The following is a 17,173-nucleotide window of genomic DNA, read 5'->3' as shown; positions in this document are numbered from 1 at the left end:
TTGAGAGGTCCCTGCCTCCCCAGCCCATGGAGGGTGCAGAATCCTCCCCAAGCCCCGGTCCGCAAGCCCCCGTCCGCAAGGCTCTCTGCTGATGCAGGAGGAGACATGCTTGGTGACGTGGCTCTAAACCAAAATACCAGGGAAATCAGATTTGTTCTGAAACGTTTCGGGCCAATAATGGTGAGCATATGTTTCAGTACTGTCATTAGCTAAATTAACAGACATGGAGCTGCCCGGAAAACACATGTGTGAGTGAGTGTGTGTGTGTAATTTGCCATGGCCCAGAGTCTTGCTTTCGGGGGTGGGAAGACTGGGGTATGGGGAGAAAGGATAGTGCCGGGTGGAATCTGGAGAGGAAGAGTTAGGTATCTAGGTGCTACATGACATGGGGTCCCAGAGAGCGTGTGCAGAGATGAAGATTCTGAGCGTCTTGGACTCCACGGAGGACACGGCTGCTGACGAGTAAGCCGTCTGGTTTGTCGTGTGTCCCACAGGTACTCTGGGCAGTGATGGAAGCCTAGATGCCTCACCGCAAGGAGCGGCCGAGCGGGTCCTCGCTTCACGCACACAGCAGTGCGGGCGCCACGGTGAGAGCCAACAGGGTGGGCTGGGTCAGTGGCTGGAGGCCCCTATTTGCTTCTTCCTGAGAGTCTGCTCATTGGCTACCCTTTCTTGTGGCAGTAACGCTCAAAGGATAGCTATTGACTGGCTTACAATTATGTATTTTTTTAAACAAAAATGCTCTTAATTTGATGTGAAATTTACTACGTGTATAAAACTCAACGCCTTCAGCGCTGAGGAAGTCACTAATTTAGAGGTGTCTCGTTACTGAGACAAACTTGCAAAAACCCCTGAATCCCAATTCACAAATTGGTGATTCGTTTGTCAGGGGATATTTCACATCTAACACATAAGCCCGCGACCTTTAATTAGAATTTTGCAGTGTGTTTTATACCCCTGGAGGCTGACACCTTGAAAATTTTTTTTCTTGATTTCTTATTGCTAATAAGCATCTTTCTTTTTTTTTCCCTCTGGTACTTTGAAGAAAATGATGCAAATACACTTAATTACAGTGGTGGCCGTAATTTGTCAGCTGAATACGTGATCAGGCATAGGCAGAAGTGATCTGATTAGATCTGTGATCACACTCTCAATAAAGGGAGTGCACAGCTCCGTTGTGGAGAAACCCTTGTTTTCTGCCTTGTTTCCATTTCCAGGAGGGAGGAAGCATGTCCCGGTTGTCTCTCACCCGGTCGCCTGTGTCTCCCCTGGCCGCCCAGGGCATTCCACTGCCAGCCCAGCTCACCAAGTCCAACGCACCTGTGCACATCGATGTGGGCGGCCACATGTACACCAGCAGCCTGGCCACACTCACCAAATACCCTGACTCCAGGTAAGAGCCGAGCCCCTGATAGCGCAAGGTGCGTGGTAGTGAGGGCCAGCATCAGCAGTGTGTGCAGGCGAGGCCCTCTCCAGCAGTCGACAGGGCACAGCTGATGCAGACCCAGAGAGCTGGCCTTTGGGACGCCAAGTCCGCCTGTTGAAAGCTGCTTTGTGCAGGGCCTTGTGAGCCAGAGCTGGCAGCTTTGGGAGTGCTGGGTGGAGCTCCCGACCTACTGGCGGAGGTCGCGACCTTCAAGTTCTTCTTGAGACTCAGACTTGGCCTTTTCAGGGAACCATTTGTAAGTGACGCTAAGTACTTCTTGGTAGGGGTGAAAGGAGAAGTACTTAATCCTCGTTCCTATTCTAACCTTTGTGGAAGTGCGTAAGGGGAGGGAGGAGGAGGAGCTGCAGTTGGCCGTCTTTGTCTGCTTGGGCGGCCACCACTAGAAGGGCTAGCAGCAGGCTTTTTTGGGGGCTGGGGGTTGTGGTGGCCAGCTAGGTGATCCCAGGACATTCGGGGATACCCGGAGCTGTGGATAAGCGTGGGCTTCATACACCCATCAGTGGATAAAGTGTCTGGCCAGGGCCTTGGCTGGGGGCCTGGCGGCTCCTCTCAGTAGGGAACCCCCAACTCTGCCGTGCTCACATGTACTCCTGCCTTTGGGGCTGTGCCGGTCATTGGTGCTACCCGTCTCCTGCCCTTGCCTCTTGGGGAGTTCCCTTCCTGGGGAGGACCTGGTTTCCCTGTGGACATAGCAGCAGGGCTGACCGAGGTGGGATGGGTCTGGGAGCCTTTCCAGGGGGGATGTGTGTGCTGCGGGCTGCTTGCTCCTGGCACAGCCAGGCGGTCTCCATTCTCCCTGGGGCTGCCAGAGGCTGAGCTCGGTAGGGCTGAGGCTGCAGGGGATCACCCCTGCTTTATACATTTAAAATAACAAGAGGAGTTAATTAATCCCCCAGACACCAAGGGACTGTCTCTGGAAGCCTGTGTGCCAGGCTTGTTCCTCATCATCAGTGTAACTGCTCAGAGGAGGGACACTTTGTGGTGCATGGAGGTGGCTGCTCCTGGAGGTGGCTGAGGGCTGCAGTGAAGGGTGGATGTGCCCTTGAGGAGGATGCTGGAGGAGGATGCGGAATTGAGGGAAGCTGGAGTGTGGATGGTGATTGGGGCTGTGTTCCTTTATCCCAGCAGAGACTGCACCTGGGGCCCTGCTGAACTTGGGGCTCTAGGGGCAGGGCACGAGGCGGTGTCAACTGTGTTGGCGCACACGCTTGCTTGCAGAGCCCTGTCTAGGACAGGAGATGGATTCTGCTTATTTAATTTCAATTTTGCCTTTTGCGGCATGCCCAAGTGGTTTGAGATAGATCATGCCTTAATCGGTTGACGATGTTTGTGAGTTATATTCATAAAACTCTTGCCCACAACCCTCTCTGAAGACTGGTTCCTGAAATCAGACACTTTTCCTTTCTGGAATTATCACAGTCCTGTCCTGGGGGAGGTGAGGGGAGCCCTCCTCTGTCTTGTCTCCCGACGGTTGCCCAGGAGCGAGGTGGCCGAGGGTGGTTGTCCCCTCCCAGGCCCACCAAGGCAGCTGACTTTGCCCATTGTCCTGCTTTGAGGTGGGGGTGCCCTCTCCCTGGGATGCGGGACCCTCAGCCCACAGGTGTGTCCTAAGAGGTGACGGTCTGGTCTGCGTTCTTTCCGGGGCGGGGCCTCAAGGTGAATCTGTCATTCAGCCTGGATGACTTCTGGCTCAGAGGAGAGCTGCTCTGAGGCCTGAAGCTTTGGCCCAGAGACCTGAGGGTAGCGTGGCCTACAGGGCAGTGAGGACACATTGGGTCAGACCAGGTCCAAGAAACGGGCTGCGTAGCCGTGCTGGCAGGGGCCCTTCCCTTAGTGAATTGTTAAAATTTAAGAATTGGTTGCCAGCAATTCTGGAAAAGAAGTCAGCCCCTCACCCTGTGTCACTAACGTGTAAGTCACCTGAAGGTGGAGAATTGAGACCGCCAAGGACTTCTGCAAAGTCCTGCCCCAGGTAGTGCTGTGACAGCCAGGGGGCTCGTCCCCGTGCCTGGGTCACTGTGCCCACAGCACTATGCCTGGGCTTCTGGCTCTTGGCTGGCCCAGGTGGCTCCTATACAGGGAAGAGGAGAGCCTGGGTGCCAGGTACCTCCTCTGGCCCCGCCCAGGAACAGCCATTGGTCCTCACCCAGAAACAGCTGAGCACAGCGGCCTGGGGCTGGGAGCAGACTCCCTGGGTATGTGACCTCACTGGTGCCCTGCCTGCTGGACATGTTGAGGCTGCTGCAGTCAGCTCCACTCTGGCGTCCATACTGGCTGGGGGAAGCAGCGAATTAAGATGGCCAGGAGCTTTGGATCTAATAAAACCTTCCACTCAAACAACCAGGAAATTGGAACCGAAGCTTAAAAAAAAGAAAGAAAAGGAGACCCATGTGATGCTTTCTCTTTGTGTACACGGGCACTGGATGTTAGACTGTGTCTCTTCTGCCCCCAGCGGTCTCAGCTGCTGACGTGTGAACTGGCCTGCTTGTTCCCTGGAGGGCTTCCTGAGGCTGGCACCCGAAACCCTGCAGTCTCCCGACCAGTGTGGCTCAGGGCTGGTTTCCACAGGGAACACGTGGAGCCACTGGCAAACGCCAGGAGATGTCATAGGAGGAGCTGGATTCTTAAGACCCTGCAGGTGGCAGGGGGTTCCTTTGTGGTGATTGTGACAGCCCTCCCAACCTGCTCTCCCTGGTAGCCCCAGACCCCGAAGACATGAAAGGCATTTGTCCTGTGAGAAGCTGCTCTGCTGCCAGCTTATCCTGGAGTAGACACTGAACCATGGAAGGATCTAGAGCTTCCAGCCCTGAAATAAGGCAGATTGAGAACCTTCTTAACTTGGACTAATAAGACAATCTAGTAGCCAGCCAGCCCTGGAATGTGGATGGGTCTGGAGTCTTCTAGACACGCAGGATGGTCTAGAACCCCAGCCAGCCCTAACCATTAGAGAGATTTGGAAGTCAGCCAGGCTCAGAGCATTGCTTGCTGCACAGAACATTAGAGCTCAACTGGAAAGTGTGGGGAACCAGGGGTTCTCACCAGTTCAGTCATGGCTGACGAAGCAAAATTGGATTTGGTTGAACCAGAGCAATAACTGGAACGGGAGAAATTACGGGTTGAAGCCCTGGAATGGGAGACTTGGAAGAGGCATAGTGAGCCCTTTCAGGAGCCTGATGTGGGAGATTGGATTATTGCCAGGACTGTGGAGCTCGACACACATTCAGAGCAGCGTGGTTGGCCACCATCTTTAAGCAGGGCACTGCTGTTTCCAACTCTGCTGGCTGAGAGATTTGGTTGCTATGCAATGTGCATGCTGCCCTTGCTTTCTAAGAGGAAGATTAAGTTACTAGCAGGGCTTCAACCTGTAATTTTTCCTGTTCCAGTTATTGCTCTGGTTCACTGACATTTTAAAAATTTCAGTCTGCTCTGATGTCACGTCATTGGCCTTGACAGAACTGGGAAGAACCAATTCGAAGCCTTGTGGGGAATGTTCCCCAGGGAGGCTGAAGCCTAGGATTTGCTGACTCACCTGTGGATGTGGCTCTTGCTTCTTCCTGCTGGTGCCATATTGGCCCTGATGACTGCCCATGGCACCTTGCACGGTCACATCTGTCTCCAAGGATGCTGGGGGTGTCCCTCTCTCTGACATCTGAATTCTCAGGCTCTGTTGAGGCCAGGTGTTGGGGCTTTGAAGGATTGACAGGCTGTGGAGCCCACAAGGCTTTCCAGCAGGGACTGGGTCCTTACAACCATTGTTCCCAGGCCTGGTGCCTGGGTGGTAATCAGGGGAAGATTGGGCTCGATGGCCTTTGGCACCCTGAGAGGAGATGTGTCTGAGATGCACTCCAGCACTGGTTCCAGAGCCACCGGCCTCTCCACACCTCACCGTGGCCTGTGACTTGCTCACATGCAGCAACCTTGCCCTTCATACCAACTCTCCGGAACAAGAGCTGGGCCACGGCCCCAGGGAGAACAGGTGACTGCATGGCTGCCCCATACCTGGATAGGCTCTCTTGGCCGAATAGAGGGCCATGTAGATGGGAGGCCTAGAGAGGGGTTTTGGGGGCTCTAAACCCCTCTGTTTGTGCCCCAGACATACAGTGCAGTGGTGGGGCAGGGCCTTAGGAGGAGTGGCTGACGTGGGAGGACAGAGAAGGGGGCTACGGTAGAGCGCATCCCCAGAAGGGTCCCTGCCAGTGCAAGCAGAGAGGGAGGGAGGGGCCTTAGCATCAGCTTGAGGCTGGGCTGGAATACCTTGGTGCCAGGTCAAGGCTACCTTCTCTCAGGCTCTACAGACAAGCTACCATATTGCTGGGGTCTAGCTGGGGATGAGTACGTGGTCCTGCCTGCCAAAGAATGTCTGGTGGTGCTGTCATTGGGAGATCCTGCCACCCTCCCTCCTGTCTCCAAGTCTAATTCTTGGCTGTCCACACCCCACTTTGGGGCTTATAACCGTCCACAGCTTGGCCTGGGGTCTGCAGAAGAAGATGGCCAAACCAGAGCCCACTGCCCTGGGCACTGAGGGGGCTCCCGCCCTGGCTCTGAGGCCCAGTCCCTTTCCTGGAGTAGACAGGGACAGGCAGCAGGGCCCCCAAGAGCTTCCTGCAGACCTTGGACTTGCTGTGGGAACCACTTGCCCATCAAAGCACAGGGTGTGGGGACCTGTGTCCTTTCTCATGTCCCCCAGGTGTGTACATGCTGTGGCATGTGTGCACATAGGCACGGACTGTGATGCACGTGTGCACTGTTTGTGTATGAGTGCATACACACTGGTGCGTGTGCACATGTTCATGCACTGTGGTGTGTGTGCACCGTGGCTTGTGTGCACATGTTGGTGTGCTGAGGCATACGTGCATGTATTCATGCATTGTGATATGAAACACGCTGATTGTGTGTGCACTCTGTCACCTGTGCACATGTTCATGTGTTGGCACGTATGCCTGCCTGCCTGCCTGCCTCTGCTTCTATCTCGGGGCTCCCTGAGTGAGTGGCTGTGGTTGTTTACCCGTGACTTTGTCACGTGTGTAGAGCTGTGTTCTGGCTGGTGTGTGTCTGGATGTATGTGGGTCTGCCTGTCATTTGTGTGCTCGGGAGGGAGGGGACGTATTTATGTATGACCCTGTGCCGATTGTCTGGGTATGGGTGTCTGGTGCTCATTGGTGTCGGTTGGGTGAGGTGGCTGTGTGACCGTTTATACTTTGGTGGCTGCTTCCCGCCTGTTGGCCAGGTGTGTGGCTGTTGGCTGAGGTGTCTGATGGCAGATGTGAGTTTTCTGGCTGGGTCTGTCTGGTAAGGGTGTGTGTACCAGATCTGTGACTGGCTGGTTTGTGGGGGAGGGGAGGTGGCATTGTATGTGTTTTGCTGTAGTTTCCCAGACCTGTAATTGTCGGCGGGCTGGTGTGAACAGCTGGGTGGGTCCACATCTGGCTGTGGCTTGTGAGTGTGGGTGGGCTGTGTGCGTGTGCCGGTGTTCCACACCAGCGTGTCTGACTGTAGTCCAGCTGCAGGTGTGTGCAGACTCGTCCCCCTGGCGCAGTCCCAGGGTCGTGTGAGGCCCCTTCCCCTCCGGCAGGGCGGAACCCAGGGGTGAGCATGGGTCAGGTGGACTCTGCCCTTCCCTCAGACATCCCCCCCGCTCTTCTCTCCAAGAATAAGCCGCCTTTTCAATGGCACCGAACCCATTGTCCTGGACAGTTTGAAGCAACATTATTTCATCGACCGGGATGGGGAGATCTTCCGCTATGTCCTGAGCTTCCTGCGGACGTCAAAACTGCTGCTTCCGGATGATTTCAAAGTAAGTCCGCAGCTAGCAGCTCCCCTGTGCTGTGCACGCGATGGTATTACACAGGGGACGCTGTGACTTAATAAATGGACCCACGGTCGCCATGGCAACCATAAAATGTTAAATGATGAAGCCGAGGGCTAAATCAGTTTTTCTAAACTAATTTTGTCTTCTCACATTTTTAGCTTATTTATCAGGGTGTAACAACAATTAAGCTGCGGTAGCAGCGCTTACCCCACTTTAATACTTGTTGTGTGTAAGGACTGTCATGTGTCACAGTTATAGGAGATAGAGGCTCATCAGTCTGTCCCTTGTTGGCGTTTTACAAGGGGAAATGCCCCGAGCTAAACTGAACAGCCTCTAGACTAAAAGTTATTCCCAAGTCTCAGGGCGAGCCCATCTGTGGCGGCTCGCTTGGTTCCCGAGTCCCGCCTTGGTGGCGAGCCCCCGCTCTGTGGCACCGAGGTTCCAGGGAGGAAGGAAACTCCAGCCTGGGCCTGCCTGTCTCAGACCAGCAAATGTCTGCCCACCTCTCTTTCCTTCCTTCCAGCACCTACCTACCCAGAGGACCAATGGCCCTGGGACTGTTTTGTGCTTCATCCCACTCAGTTGCTGAGTGTGCCGGCAGCTGTACTCAGGCTGACAGTACAGTGACACACAAGGCTGCCGTAGGTCCTGCCCCACAGCACTCACAGTCTAGAGGGAGGACAGATGTTCAACAAATAAACACTTGAATTTTGTTGTGACAAACGCTTCAGGAAAGTAGAGAACCTGGCCCGGGTGGGTTTCTGGAGAAAATGATGTTCACCTCAGTGGTGAAGGGAAGAACTGGAAAGAGGGTGCCGTGCGGTCAGGAGGGGAAGGACAGGGAGGGGCTGCTGTTTGGCCCTCAGGACCTTGGGGGCAGGCCCAGCATGGGTGCTTTACTCTGGACGCAGTAGGAAGGCGAATGGGGGATGACAATCCAGTTTACAAACTGGAACGGTCATGCTGCCTGTTGTGTGGAGAAGGATACGGGCAGGGTGGGGAGGTGGATGCAGGAGACCAGTCCTGGGTGGGGCCACTTTCCGAGGCCAAGGGAGCAGCGAAGCTTTGGACCAGAGTGGAGGCAGAGAAGATGGAGCAAGACTGCAGATTAGGCTTAGGTTTAGGAAGGGATGCAAAGGACGCGGGTGTGCAATGCCTACGGGCAGTGGACTCTTTGGAGGTGTCTCCCTTTTGACTTGCATCTGAGTCCTGAGTGGGCAGGGTGGACAGGCTGGGGGGAGTGTGGCCCCCACTGCTGCATGGAGGCGCTGGTGGGATATCTGTCAGGCGGAGACGTTCTGGGCTGTGAGGAAGACAGGAGGAGTTGTTAGCTTGCATGTGCCATTTAAACCCTCAGGGTAGATAAGACTGGGCTGAGCAGAGGCCTGGGATGGAGCCCTGAGGAACCCTTGCCGAGGGACAGATGGGTCCCTGACCAATGGCAGGCCCTGGGGAAGAGTTAGGGTTTAGGCCTTCCTCAGGGCAGTCCACAGGCTGGAGTCAGCAGGTGGAAGAGACGTAGGAGAGCCTGTGGGGCAGGCCCTGCTTCTGGGGTTGGGTTTCCTGGCCTCTCCCACAAGGGTCCTCCGGCCTACCAGCCGGACTTATGATGGGCCCCTGGCCATTCAGGGGCAGGTGTGAGTGGGCATGCTCTTGGCAGGGTAGGAGGATGATATCAGGGCCTGAGAGAGACAGTCGGTGTGAGCTCGCCCCGCCCAGAAACAGGCTGCCTGGCTTTGCCTGCGCAGAGACCTCAGCACACTCGGTGCCAAAGGTCTGCTTGGGCAGGGCCAGGCACTTGGCAGACCTTGTGTCCTTTAATCCTTACCCTCCTCTGAGCTGGGTATTTATGTCCATTTCATAGATGAGGAAACTGAGACTCAGAGAGGTTCAATAACTGAGGCTCAGAGGTCTCAGAGCTGGTAGCTGATGAAGCTGAAAATCCAGTGCAGGCGGGTGTGACCAGGGAGGACACTCTTCTGTAATGTACTTGTTTGCCTCCTCCCTGGGCTGTGAGCTTCTCCAGGGCAGCTGAGGGTGGGGCTGCCCCTGCCACTCTGGCCTCTCTGGGTGGGATTCCACGAAGGCAGCAGGTCCCCAGGCAAAGGCACTGCCCCCAGCTCCTCCAGCCCAGCCTCCGGGCCTTCCCACGAGGCTTCTGTCTGCCCAGGGGACCAGACTGGAGGGCTCAGGGCTCTGGCACAGGTCCCGGCCAGCGCTGCCCTTGGGTAAAGGCTAGACTTCTTCTGCCTACACATTCACCTGAGCCTCACTTTCCCCATCTGTGCAATGGGGCTTACCACCCCAGTCCACACCGTGCCCTGGAGGTCTCGGCCCTCCTGGAGTCGGACAGGCAGACCCCCACCCTCGCCCACACCCCGTGTGTGTGCCTCAGGACTTCAGCTTGCTGTATGAGGAGGCCCGGTACTACCAGCTGCAGCCCATGGTGCGAGAGCTGGAGCGCTGGCAGCAGGAGCAGGAGCAGCGGCGCCGCAGCCGGGCCTGCGACTGCCTGGTGGTGCGGGTGACGCCGGACCTGGGAGAGCGGATCGCGCTCAGCGGTGAGAAGGCCCTCATTGAGGAGGTCTTCCCTGAGACCGGGGATGTCATGTGCAACTCCGTCAACGCCGGCTGGAACCAGGACCCCACGCACGTCATTCGCTTTCCGCTCAACGGCTACTGCCGGCTCAACTCAGTGCAGGTGAGCGCTGCGGCTGCCGCCCCACCCGCCTCCGCTCCCTCTGCCCAGAGCCCTCCGGCAGGCAGCTGAGGGAGACAGAGGGCAGCGCCATCCCTGAAGTGGAGAAGCCTTCCGTGCCATCTTACAGAAAAGGCAACATCGTGCCGATGCATAATTTATGTCCCGCTAATAATTAAATGATGGTGCCTGGGGATTGAGCTTAAAAAAATTGATCTGTACTTTTTTTTTTTTTCTCTCCTCCAAAAGGATGTTCTATAAAAATGGCCCAGGGTATTTTCAACAAAGTGTGCTTCATTTGACACCTAGAGTCTGGCTTTGGATTAAAGTTAAACCCAGGGAGCCAGGCGGGTGAGGACAGTGGACGAGTAGAGGTGGCCTGCAGCCCCTCTCCCGACTCTGCTGGCCTGGGGGCCATGGACACCCAAACAGCTGCCCAGAGTGTTTTTTGGCTGAGTCTGAGAACTGAAGCCCCAAGCTAGGGTGAGACCTACGTCCCTACAGCCTTCCCAAACCCAGGATCAGACTCCTGTCTCCAGGTTTGGGCAGAACAGACTGCCTGAGGGATAGCCTGCAGGCTGTGGGTCAGAACTTGCTGAGTTGCAGGGACCCAGTGTCCAGATCCTGCCCTCACAGAGGCACAGACACACGTGGACACGGGGCTTGTGGAGATGTAGATTTGGAAAGGATACCTCCTCTTTCTTGCCACCCTGGGATCCCTGGTGCCGACAAGCCCCCAGGCCTCAGAGCAGCTGGGACTCACAGCCCAGGGAAGCAGGTGGCTGCCTGGAGGCTGGGGGCAGGCGGCTCTCCATTATTCAGGCAGGCCTCAGGGTGAGAGGGGGCCTGAGACCATGTGTCTGTAAGAGGGGACGGGATACGTGGGGCTCCCTGGAAAGGAAGCAGGGGACCCAAAGGCTCTGCCTCCCCAGTTGAGGCTCCGCCCCCCTGCAGGCAGCAGGGTGGGGCCCGGGTGGGGCAGCCACCCAGGTTTGGTCTCTCAGGGCCCCTGGCCCAGCAGGTCTCCCTGTGTCCCTGGCTGTTCCCACCCTTCCTGTAGTTGCCCAACTTCTGGGTCTGCAGAGGCGTTTGTTGGTGAGTGAGGAGGAGATCTTAACAGGAGCAGGTAGCTTGGAAAACCAGGCCTCGCCCCCAGGCCGCGCCAGGCAAACTCTGCAGCTGGGCGTTACTGACCTCTTTCGTCCCCAGCAGGTCCTGGAGAGGCTGTTCCAGAAGGGGTTCAGCATGGCCGCCTCCTGCGGGGGTGGTGTGGACTCCTCCCAGTTCAGCGAGTACGTGCTATGCCGAGAGGAACGGCGGCTGCAGCCCACCCCCACTGCCATCCGGATAAAGCAGGAGCCCTTGGACTAGGCCCTTCTCAGGGCCCGCCTGAGATACCCAGGGACCTGGGAACAATGCTGAGGAGGTCTGTGTGCATGCCCCGCGGTGGGCATGAGACTGGGGGTGCAGCTGGACGGCCCCAAGCCGGCCCAGGCCCTGAGTGTCACAGCAACAGAAGGCAGGATGCTGGAGGCCAGCCCACCGGTGGACTGTTGATGTGACCCAAAGAGACCACGGCAGGAACTCCGCTGGCCACTCTTCTGGCCCCTGGGACTCCTGGCCCGGGCAGTGTTCTCGGGGGCTCCTGGCTCCTGGGGCTCCCGGCCTGGGTAGTGTTCTTGGGGGCTCCTGGCCCCTGCGGCTCCCAGCCCAGGCAGTGTTCTTAGGGGCTACTGGCCCCCTGGGGCTCCCAGCCCGGCCAGTGTTCTCGGGGCAGAGGCTCTGCTGTCGCACCCCAGAGGAGCTGCTCCCCCGTTTCCACGTGCGCCTGACTCGGGGGGGTTTCCTCACATCAGAAATGGCTTATTTTTCTACAGTATTTAAAACGGAGGTGATTGTATCTGCACACGTCAGAGAGGCCCACAAGGACCAACGCTTCTTTCTCTGGTGCTCAGTTCCCAGTCAGACGTGCAGTGTGCCCGTGCGGTGGGGGGTAGCCTGGGCGCTCGGGCCCAGACCCATCCCGAGCCGGGGCTGCGACACTGTTGTCCCTGCTGCAGGGACAGAATGGGGACGGCAGCGCAGCAACAGTGGTGGGAAGCAGGTTGGGGGAGGGCAGTGCGGGAGTGGGGCTGGTGGCTCTGTAGGCTTCTGAGGTCCTCACTTTTGCTGCCACCCAGGGCTCAGGCCCCAGCTGGATGGGTCACTTGACGATCTCCTAGTGCTGGGGGCTTCCAGTCCGGTGTGTGTGTTCACACGTGGGCTCCACATCTAGGTCCACCACAGGGCCGTACCACACTCTTACCTCAGGAATGGGCCCCCAGGTGAAGGGGCCCATCTGTCAACAGCGTCCTTTGGGTCCCCAGCTCAGGAAGCTGTCCCTAGCTCTGCTTTTCCCACATTAATTATGCACACTGAATTTTAATCGAACTGTTGTCATGCCAGCCTGCCGAGAAGACCTGGGCACGGGCTCTTGACCCCTGATCCCAAGGAGGACTGGGCCCCAGGGGGTCCTCACAGACCTGCTGCCTCACCCCTGGCCTTGTTACGCGTCCCCTCTTGCTGGCTTTTCCTTGGGAGGAGCAACAGCAGTGAACTGCTCGGTGGGCGGGGCACCCCAGCAGGCACAGCCCTGTGTACAATGCCTGTAGACTTGTATATGACCCCTTTAATATTGTAAAGATGCTGATGTATGATTGTCACGTGTTTGTGGAAACACAATTTATGTTCCTCGTTCATGCCATAAATGATGCTGTAAAGCAAAAGACTGAGGCTCCGTCCTGGGCACAGCAGCAATTGGGTTCCCGAATTGACGGGGAGGTTGGGGGAGGAAGTCTTCCTGTCTTTCCTTGGGTTCAGGTTGGGGAGAAGTAGGCAGTGACAGCTGGGCCAGGGGCGGGGGCCTGAGCTTGCTGTTGTTTATTGCATTTGGGTATTTCTGCCTGTTCCCTCTGGGCAGGAAGCCCTGGTGGCATAGTGGTTAAGAGCTGCGGCTGCTAACCAGAAGGTTGGCAGTTTGAATCCACCAGGTGCTCCTTGGAAACTGTATGGGGCAGTTCTACTCTGTCCTGTAGGGTCGCTATGAGTCAGAATCTACTCGATGGCAGTGGGTTTTTTGTTTTTCTTCCTCTAGGCAGGACAGTTTCAAATTCTGATTCATGGCCTGTGGGGTCACTGTGAGTCAGAATCGACTCCATGGCAACGGGTTTGGTTTTGGTTCTGGTTTTTTAGACCAGATGGGAACTGAGGAAAGGCAGACAGAAAGTGTCCAAGGGACTCTTGAACCCAGTTTGAAATGTTTGGGATTTTCTCTCTCACTGTCTTTTGGATGGGGTTGCGACCTCTTTCTTGCCCCACAGTGGGGTATGAGAAGGTGACAGGTCCTGGCTCAGGCTAGCCAGAGGGACAGAGCCTCACAGCCACTGAGCACAGAACAAGATCTCAGTACATCTCTTCCCAAGAAAAGGTGTTTGAATGTTCACGTAGGCCTCTAGTCTTAATGAGCTTTTGTATTTTCCCTCAAACCCCTCATGTTCTCACCCACGAAGACCCTTTTCCATGCCTGGTAAGGGCCACCATCTTCGACCTGCCTTGGAGGCCGGGAGCACAGACCAGCTGCTTCCTGTCTGAGGCCGCGGAGCCAACGCCATCCACTGCACGATCTGATTTGCTGGGCAAACTCGCTAGGATTCCAGTCTGCTCAGCAGTGCGCCTACGGTTGGCAAATCTGCGTTTTAGCATCTGAGGTTCGCATCTGAGAGGAGGAGAAAGTGTTGTGTTTATTAGAAGGGGAGTCTTGTGAAAACAGCTCAATGCTGCTTGTGTTTATGGATTTTTCTGGTATAATAGCCGGCATCGTTCCTGATGGGTAGAGGTTCTTTCACATTTCCAAGCATACTCTCTTTTTTGATTAAGCCATTTGCTAAAAAAGAAGGAAAAACAGAGTAACTCTATTGAATTACTCATTGATCAATTAAGTAAAATCAGGAAGTACGGTTTTACGTAAGCTGGAGAATTTCTGAATTTGTAGAGAAAATACTATGCTCCCCCAGTAATGTTATAATTTGATTATACATAGTCTCTATAAACAATAAATACAAATTATCAATTCCTTTAAAACATTTCTACACTTCCTAGAATTAATACATTGTGAGTCATCTTTTGATCAAATGCCGGCAGTCTAAGTGTTACTTCTGCTTTTTGGAAACCTCAAAAGTAACTCTTCTAGATTACAAGTGACCAGACAGGTAGCTGTGCCAACATGTCAGTTACTTCCCGCCTGATCTCTGCCAATGCAGGCGAGAACTTGACAAAGCCACAGCAGATGGCTCCTGTCACTGTCCTGCTCACATGAGGTGCGACGCCAGATCACAACACTAACATTTCTGAAAAAGTGTTTTTTCAAGCCACCACTTGACTGTGTCCTAGTGGTGCAGTAGTTAAGAGCTTGGCTGCTAACCAAAAGGTCGGCAGGTTGAATCTACCAGCTGCTTCTTGGAAACCGTATGGGGCAGTTCTACTCTGTCCCATAGGGTCGCTGTGAGTTGGAATTGACTCAACAGCAATGGGTTTTTTTTTTTGGGGACTGTGTTCCTTAGAATAAGTAAAGGCTAATAGTTTGTTTCTGGTCCACTGAGGCAGCCACCAGAAGGGACTCTGGTGGCTTGGATGATTCTGGAGCTACTACCTCTCACACTTGGGACTTGGTTTGGCCACTCAACAGGTCTTTGAGTAGCCTAAGTCCCAAATTGGAGCCTTCCTGATCTGACAGGATGCTACAGAGGGCTGGGCCCTGAGTAGGTACATGGTCCCCGGGTACCAAGCAGGGACCCTACTGCAGAACTGGACGTGAGGGCGGGCAGGCCTGGGCTTCTTTCACCTTCTTGCAAACTCCAGCTCCGAATTCCGTGTTGAGGGTGCTGTGGGCCTTTTGCACTGTATTAATTTTGCATATGTGAAGCAAACCACTCTAATAACATTTGGAAAGGGGGCAGAGACAGCACGGGCATGAGACCTGGGGAAGAAATCCATTAAGCCCCCGACCACGGGAAGCCGCTGTGTGTTGGCTGATCAGCAGAGCCTGAGTGACATGGGGTAGGAGTACCTTGTAGTCCAGGAGGTGGCCTGCCATTCTCCAGAGAATACTGCCTGGCAAGGGAGCCCATCAGGCCCTCATCCTCTGCCCCTATCTCCGGAGACGGAAGCAGCTATACTGGCCCTGGAGGAGACCAGGGTGCATGGGATTGGAGTTTCTCCTACGTTGGTGACAAGGTGGACGAAAGTGGAACTGTGAAGGATTTTCCTTTCAAGGCAGGATGTCTGGTTCAAACCAACAGGAAGTTCTAGATAGGGCTGGAGGGATATTGCTGCCGGCAGAGAGGACAGCTGCAGCCTTGAGCCTGGGCTGAGGAGGGGTGATGTAGAAGCTGCGGTGTCACAGTTGGGTGGCTGTAACTCCAGTTGCCTTTACGGGGACTAAGCCACAAAGCTCCAGGCAGCCACATAACGCTACCCTCGTCTCGTCTGTGGTGAGGATGTGCCTAGCCCTCTTTCTGCCCATCCCCAGCCCCTCTCAAAGGAAGTGACTCCCTGCAGAGAAAGACCAGGCCCCGGCTGGCCATCTCTGGTGGGGGCTTTAGGATGGAGTCACAGGCACTCAAGCCTGGGTCACTGCGGAGAGTGAAAACTCACTGTTAATTGCCACAGGTTTTGAAATTATCTGCAAATGAATGTCCTTAAAGTTGATGGTGAGAATAGAGGGATGATTTTAAGGATATGTGTCAAAAGCAGCTCATGCCTTTGTTAGTGTGATAGATTTCTCATTAGCCCAAATAAGGCTTGTAGTCAGTATCCATGAAAACCTGCAGAGGAGTTACAAAGCTAAAGCTCTCATTTCCAACATAAGGCCAAAGACAGTTTCCCTGCTTTATTTCGTAGCCCCACCCCCACCCCATTCTGAGGAAGGTGGTCAAAGTCACCTGCTTGGAGTTAAGTCCATCCAGTAACAACTGTATTTAGGTAAATTTGCTACAATTTACCCGAACTGGGGCAGAGAGGCAGAGAAACGTTCCTTTCAGAATCCCTTCCTGTTAAAAACTCATTGGTGACTGCACTTTTCAGAGCAGCCCTGAGGTTCTCAGAGGGACCCGTGAGGGAGCCCTTTGTGGATCAAGAGAAGGAAAAAGGGGGTTGGTGGCATCTCGAGCACCTGATTGCCAGGAGCAAGACTAGCGTGGAAGTTTTCTAAGGTGACCCAAATGAATCACGGCCCCAGGGAGTGTTGAAGTTCAGAAAGAGAGAGAGGGCTGACCGGGGACTCCACCCCACTCCCACAGCCTGTACCTCAGTCCTCACCCTCATGTCTTCCTTCCGGGCCCTGACCATACACATCAAATGAGCAAGCCTGCCAGCACCCCCCGCCCCACCACAGCTGTGCCAAGCTGCTCCTCTGGGTCCTTGTGCACCACAGCAGCTCACTCCCCACCCCCAAACCCAGCTAGTGGCAATGCGCATGGGTCAGGGCCTTCCCAAAGACCTCATCCTGTAGCTTGAAGATGTGGCCCCATGGCCAACCCCAGACAGCCCATCCTCTCCCCTTCTCTGGGCTTAAGCTTGAGCAGCTGGGCCCTCCCTGCTAGGCCACTGCAGGCAGCCTGCAGAATCCTGTCACCACCTCCAGCCTCTCCTTGACCTCAGCTCTGCTGAGGAAACTTCCCCATCTCTCCCTGATGAGCTGGCTCTTTCAAGTGGCTCTCCGCCACTCTCCTCACATCTGAAACAGGCTGGCCTTCGCCTGCGACCACCCCCACCTCGCTCTCCCTCTGTCTATCTCAGTGGAGGCCCCACTTCACTTTGAAGAGAAAAAAGGCACCACCAGGTGGGAATACACTGGTCTTCCTGCCCTGAGTCTATGAGCCCACCGCACCAGCCTCCACCCTCCCTTTTCCTATCTCTGCCCTCAACAAAGGCTAGTCCTTCTGCCCTGTCTAGAACCCACTGCTCCTGCCTTCTCAGATAGTGTCCTCCACTGCTCTGCCTTCTCTCTCCTTCAACCTTGCCCTTTCTATCGAATCATCCCCATCTATTTCCCATCTTCAAACCCTTCCTCGATTCCCATCACCTTGCTAGTTTCTGCCTCCTCCCTCTACATTTCTTCACAGTCAAGCTGAGTATAACCTCATGTCCTTGGGGACCTCATCCAGTCACACGAGATTAAATG

General features: G+C 55.2%; 1 protein-coding gene across 1 annotated transcript; it reads left to right on the top strand.

The window, feature by feature from the left end:
• Positions 1 to 509: 509 nt before the first annotated feature.
• Positions 510 to 11,325, top strand: KCTD15 (potassium channel tetramerization domain containing 15). Its single transcript, XM_004371604.3, has 5 exons — positions 510 to 587; positions 1,218 to 1,393; positions 7,097 to 7,241; positions 9,652 to 9,957; positions 11,167 to 11,325. Exons 1-5 carry the CDS (start codon positions 522 to 524, stop codon positions 11,323 to 11,325), a joined length of 852 nt encoding a protein of 283 aa, XP_004371661.2. The 5' UTR covers positions 510 to 521.
• Positions 11,326 to 17,173: the final 5,848 nt, after the last annotated feature.

This window comes from Trichechus manatus, unplaced genomic scaffold (assembly GCF_000243295.1).
Source record: "Trichechus manatus latirostris isolate Lorelei unplaced genomic scaffold, TriManLat1.0 scaffold00014, whole genome shotgun sequence".
Lineage (NCBI taxonomy): Eukaryota > Metazoa > Chordata > Mammalia > Sirenia > Trichechidae > Trichechus > Trichechus manatus.
The sequence above is the reverse complement of the archived record's forward strand: the minus strand, read 5'-3'. Positions and strand labels throughout refer to the sequence as shown.

What these genes read in the sequence shown, in the direction of transcription:
- KCTD15 (XM_004371604.3), top strand. Translation starts at nt 522, where the DNA reads ATGCCTCACCGCAAGGAGCGGCCGAGCGGGTCCTCGCTTCACGCACAC. An exon ending in ACCAAATACCCTGACTCCAG is followed by an intron (nt 1,394 to 7,096) that starts GTAAGAGCCGAG and finishes CTTCTCTCCAAG; the next exon opens with AATAAGCCGCCTTTTCAATG. An exon ending in TGCTTCCGGATGATTTCAAA is followed by an intron (nt 7,242 to 9,651) that starts GTAAGTCCGCAG and finishes TGTGTGCCTCAG; the next exon opens with GACTTCAGCTTGCTGTATGA.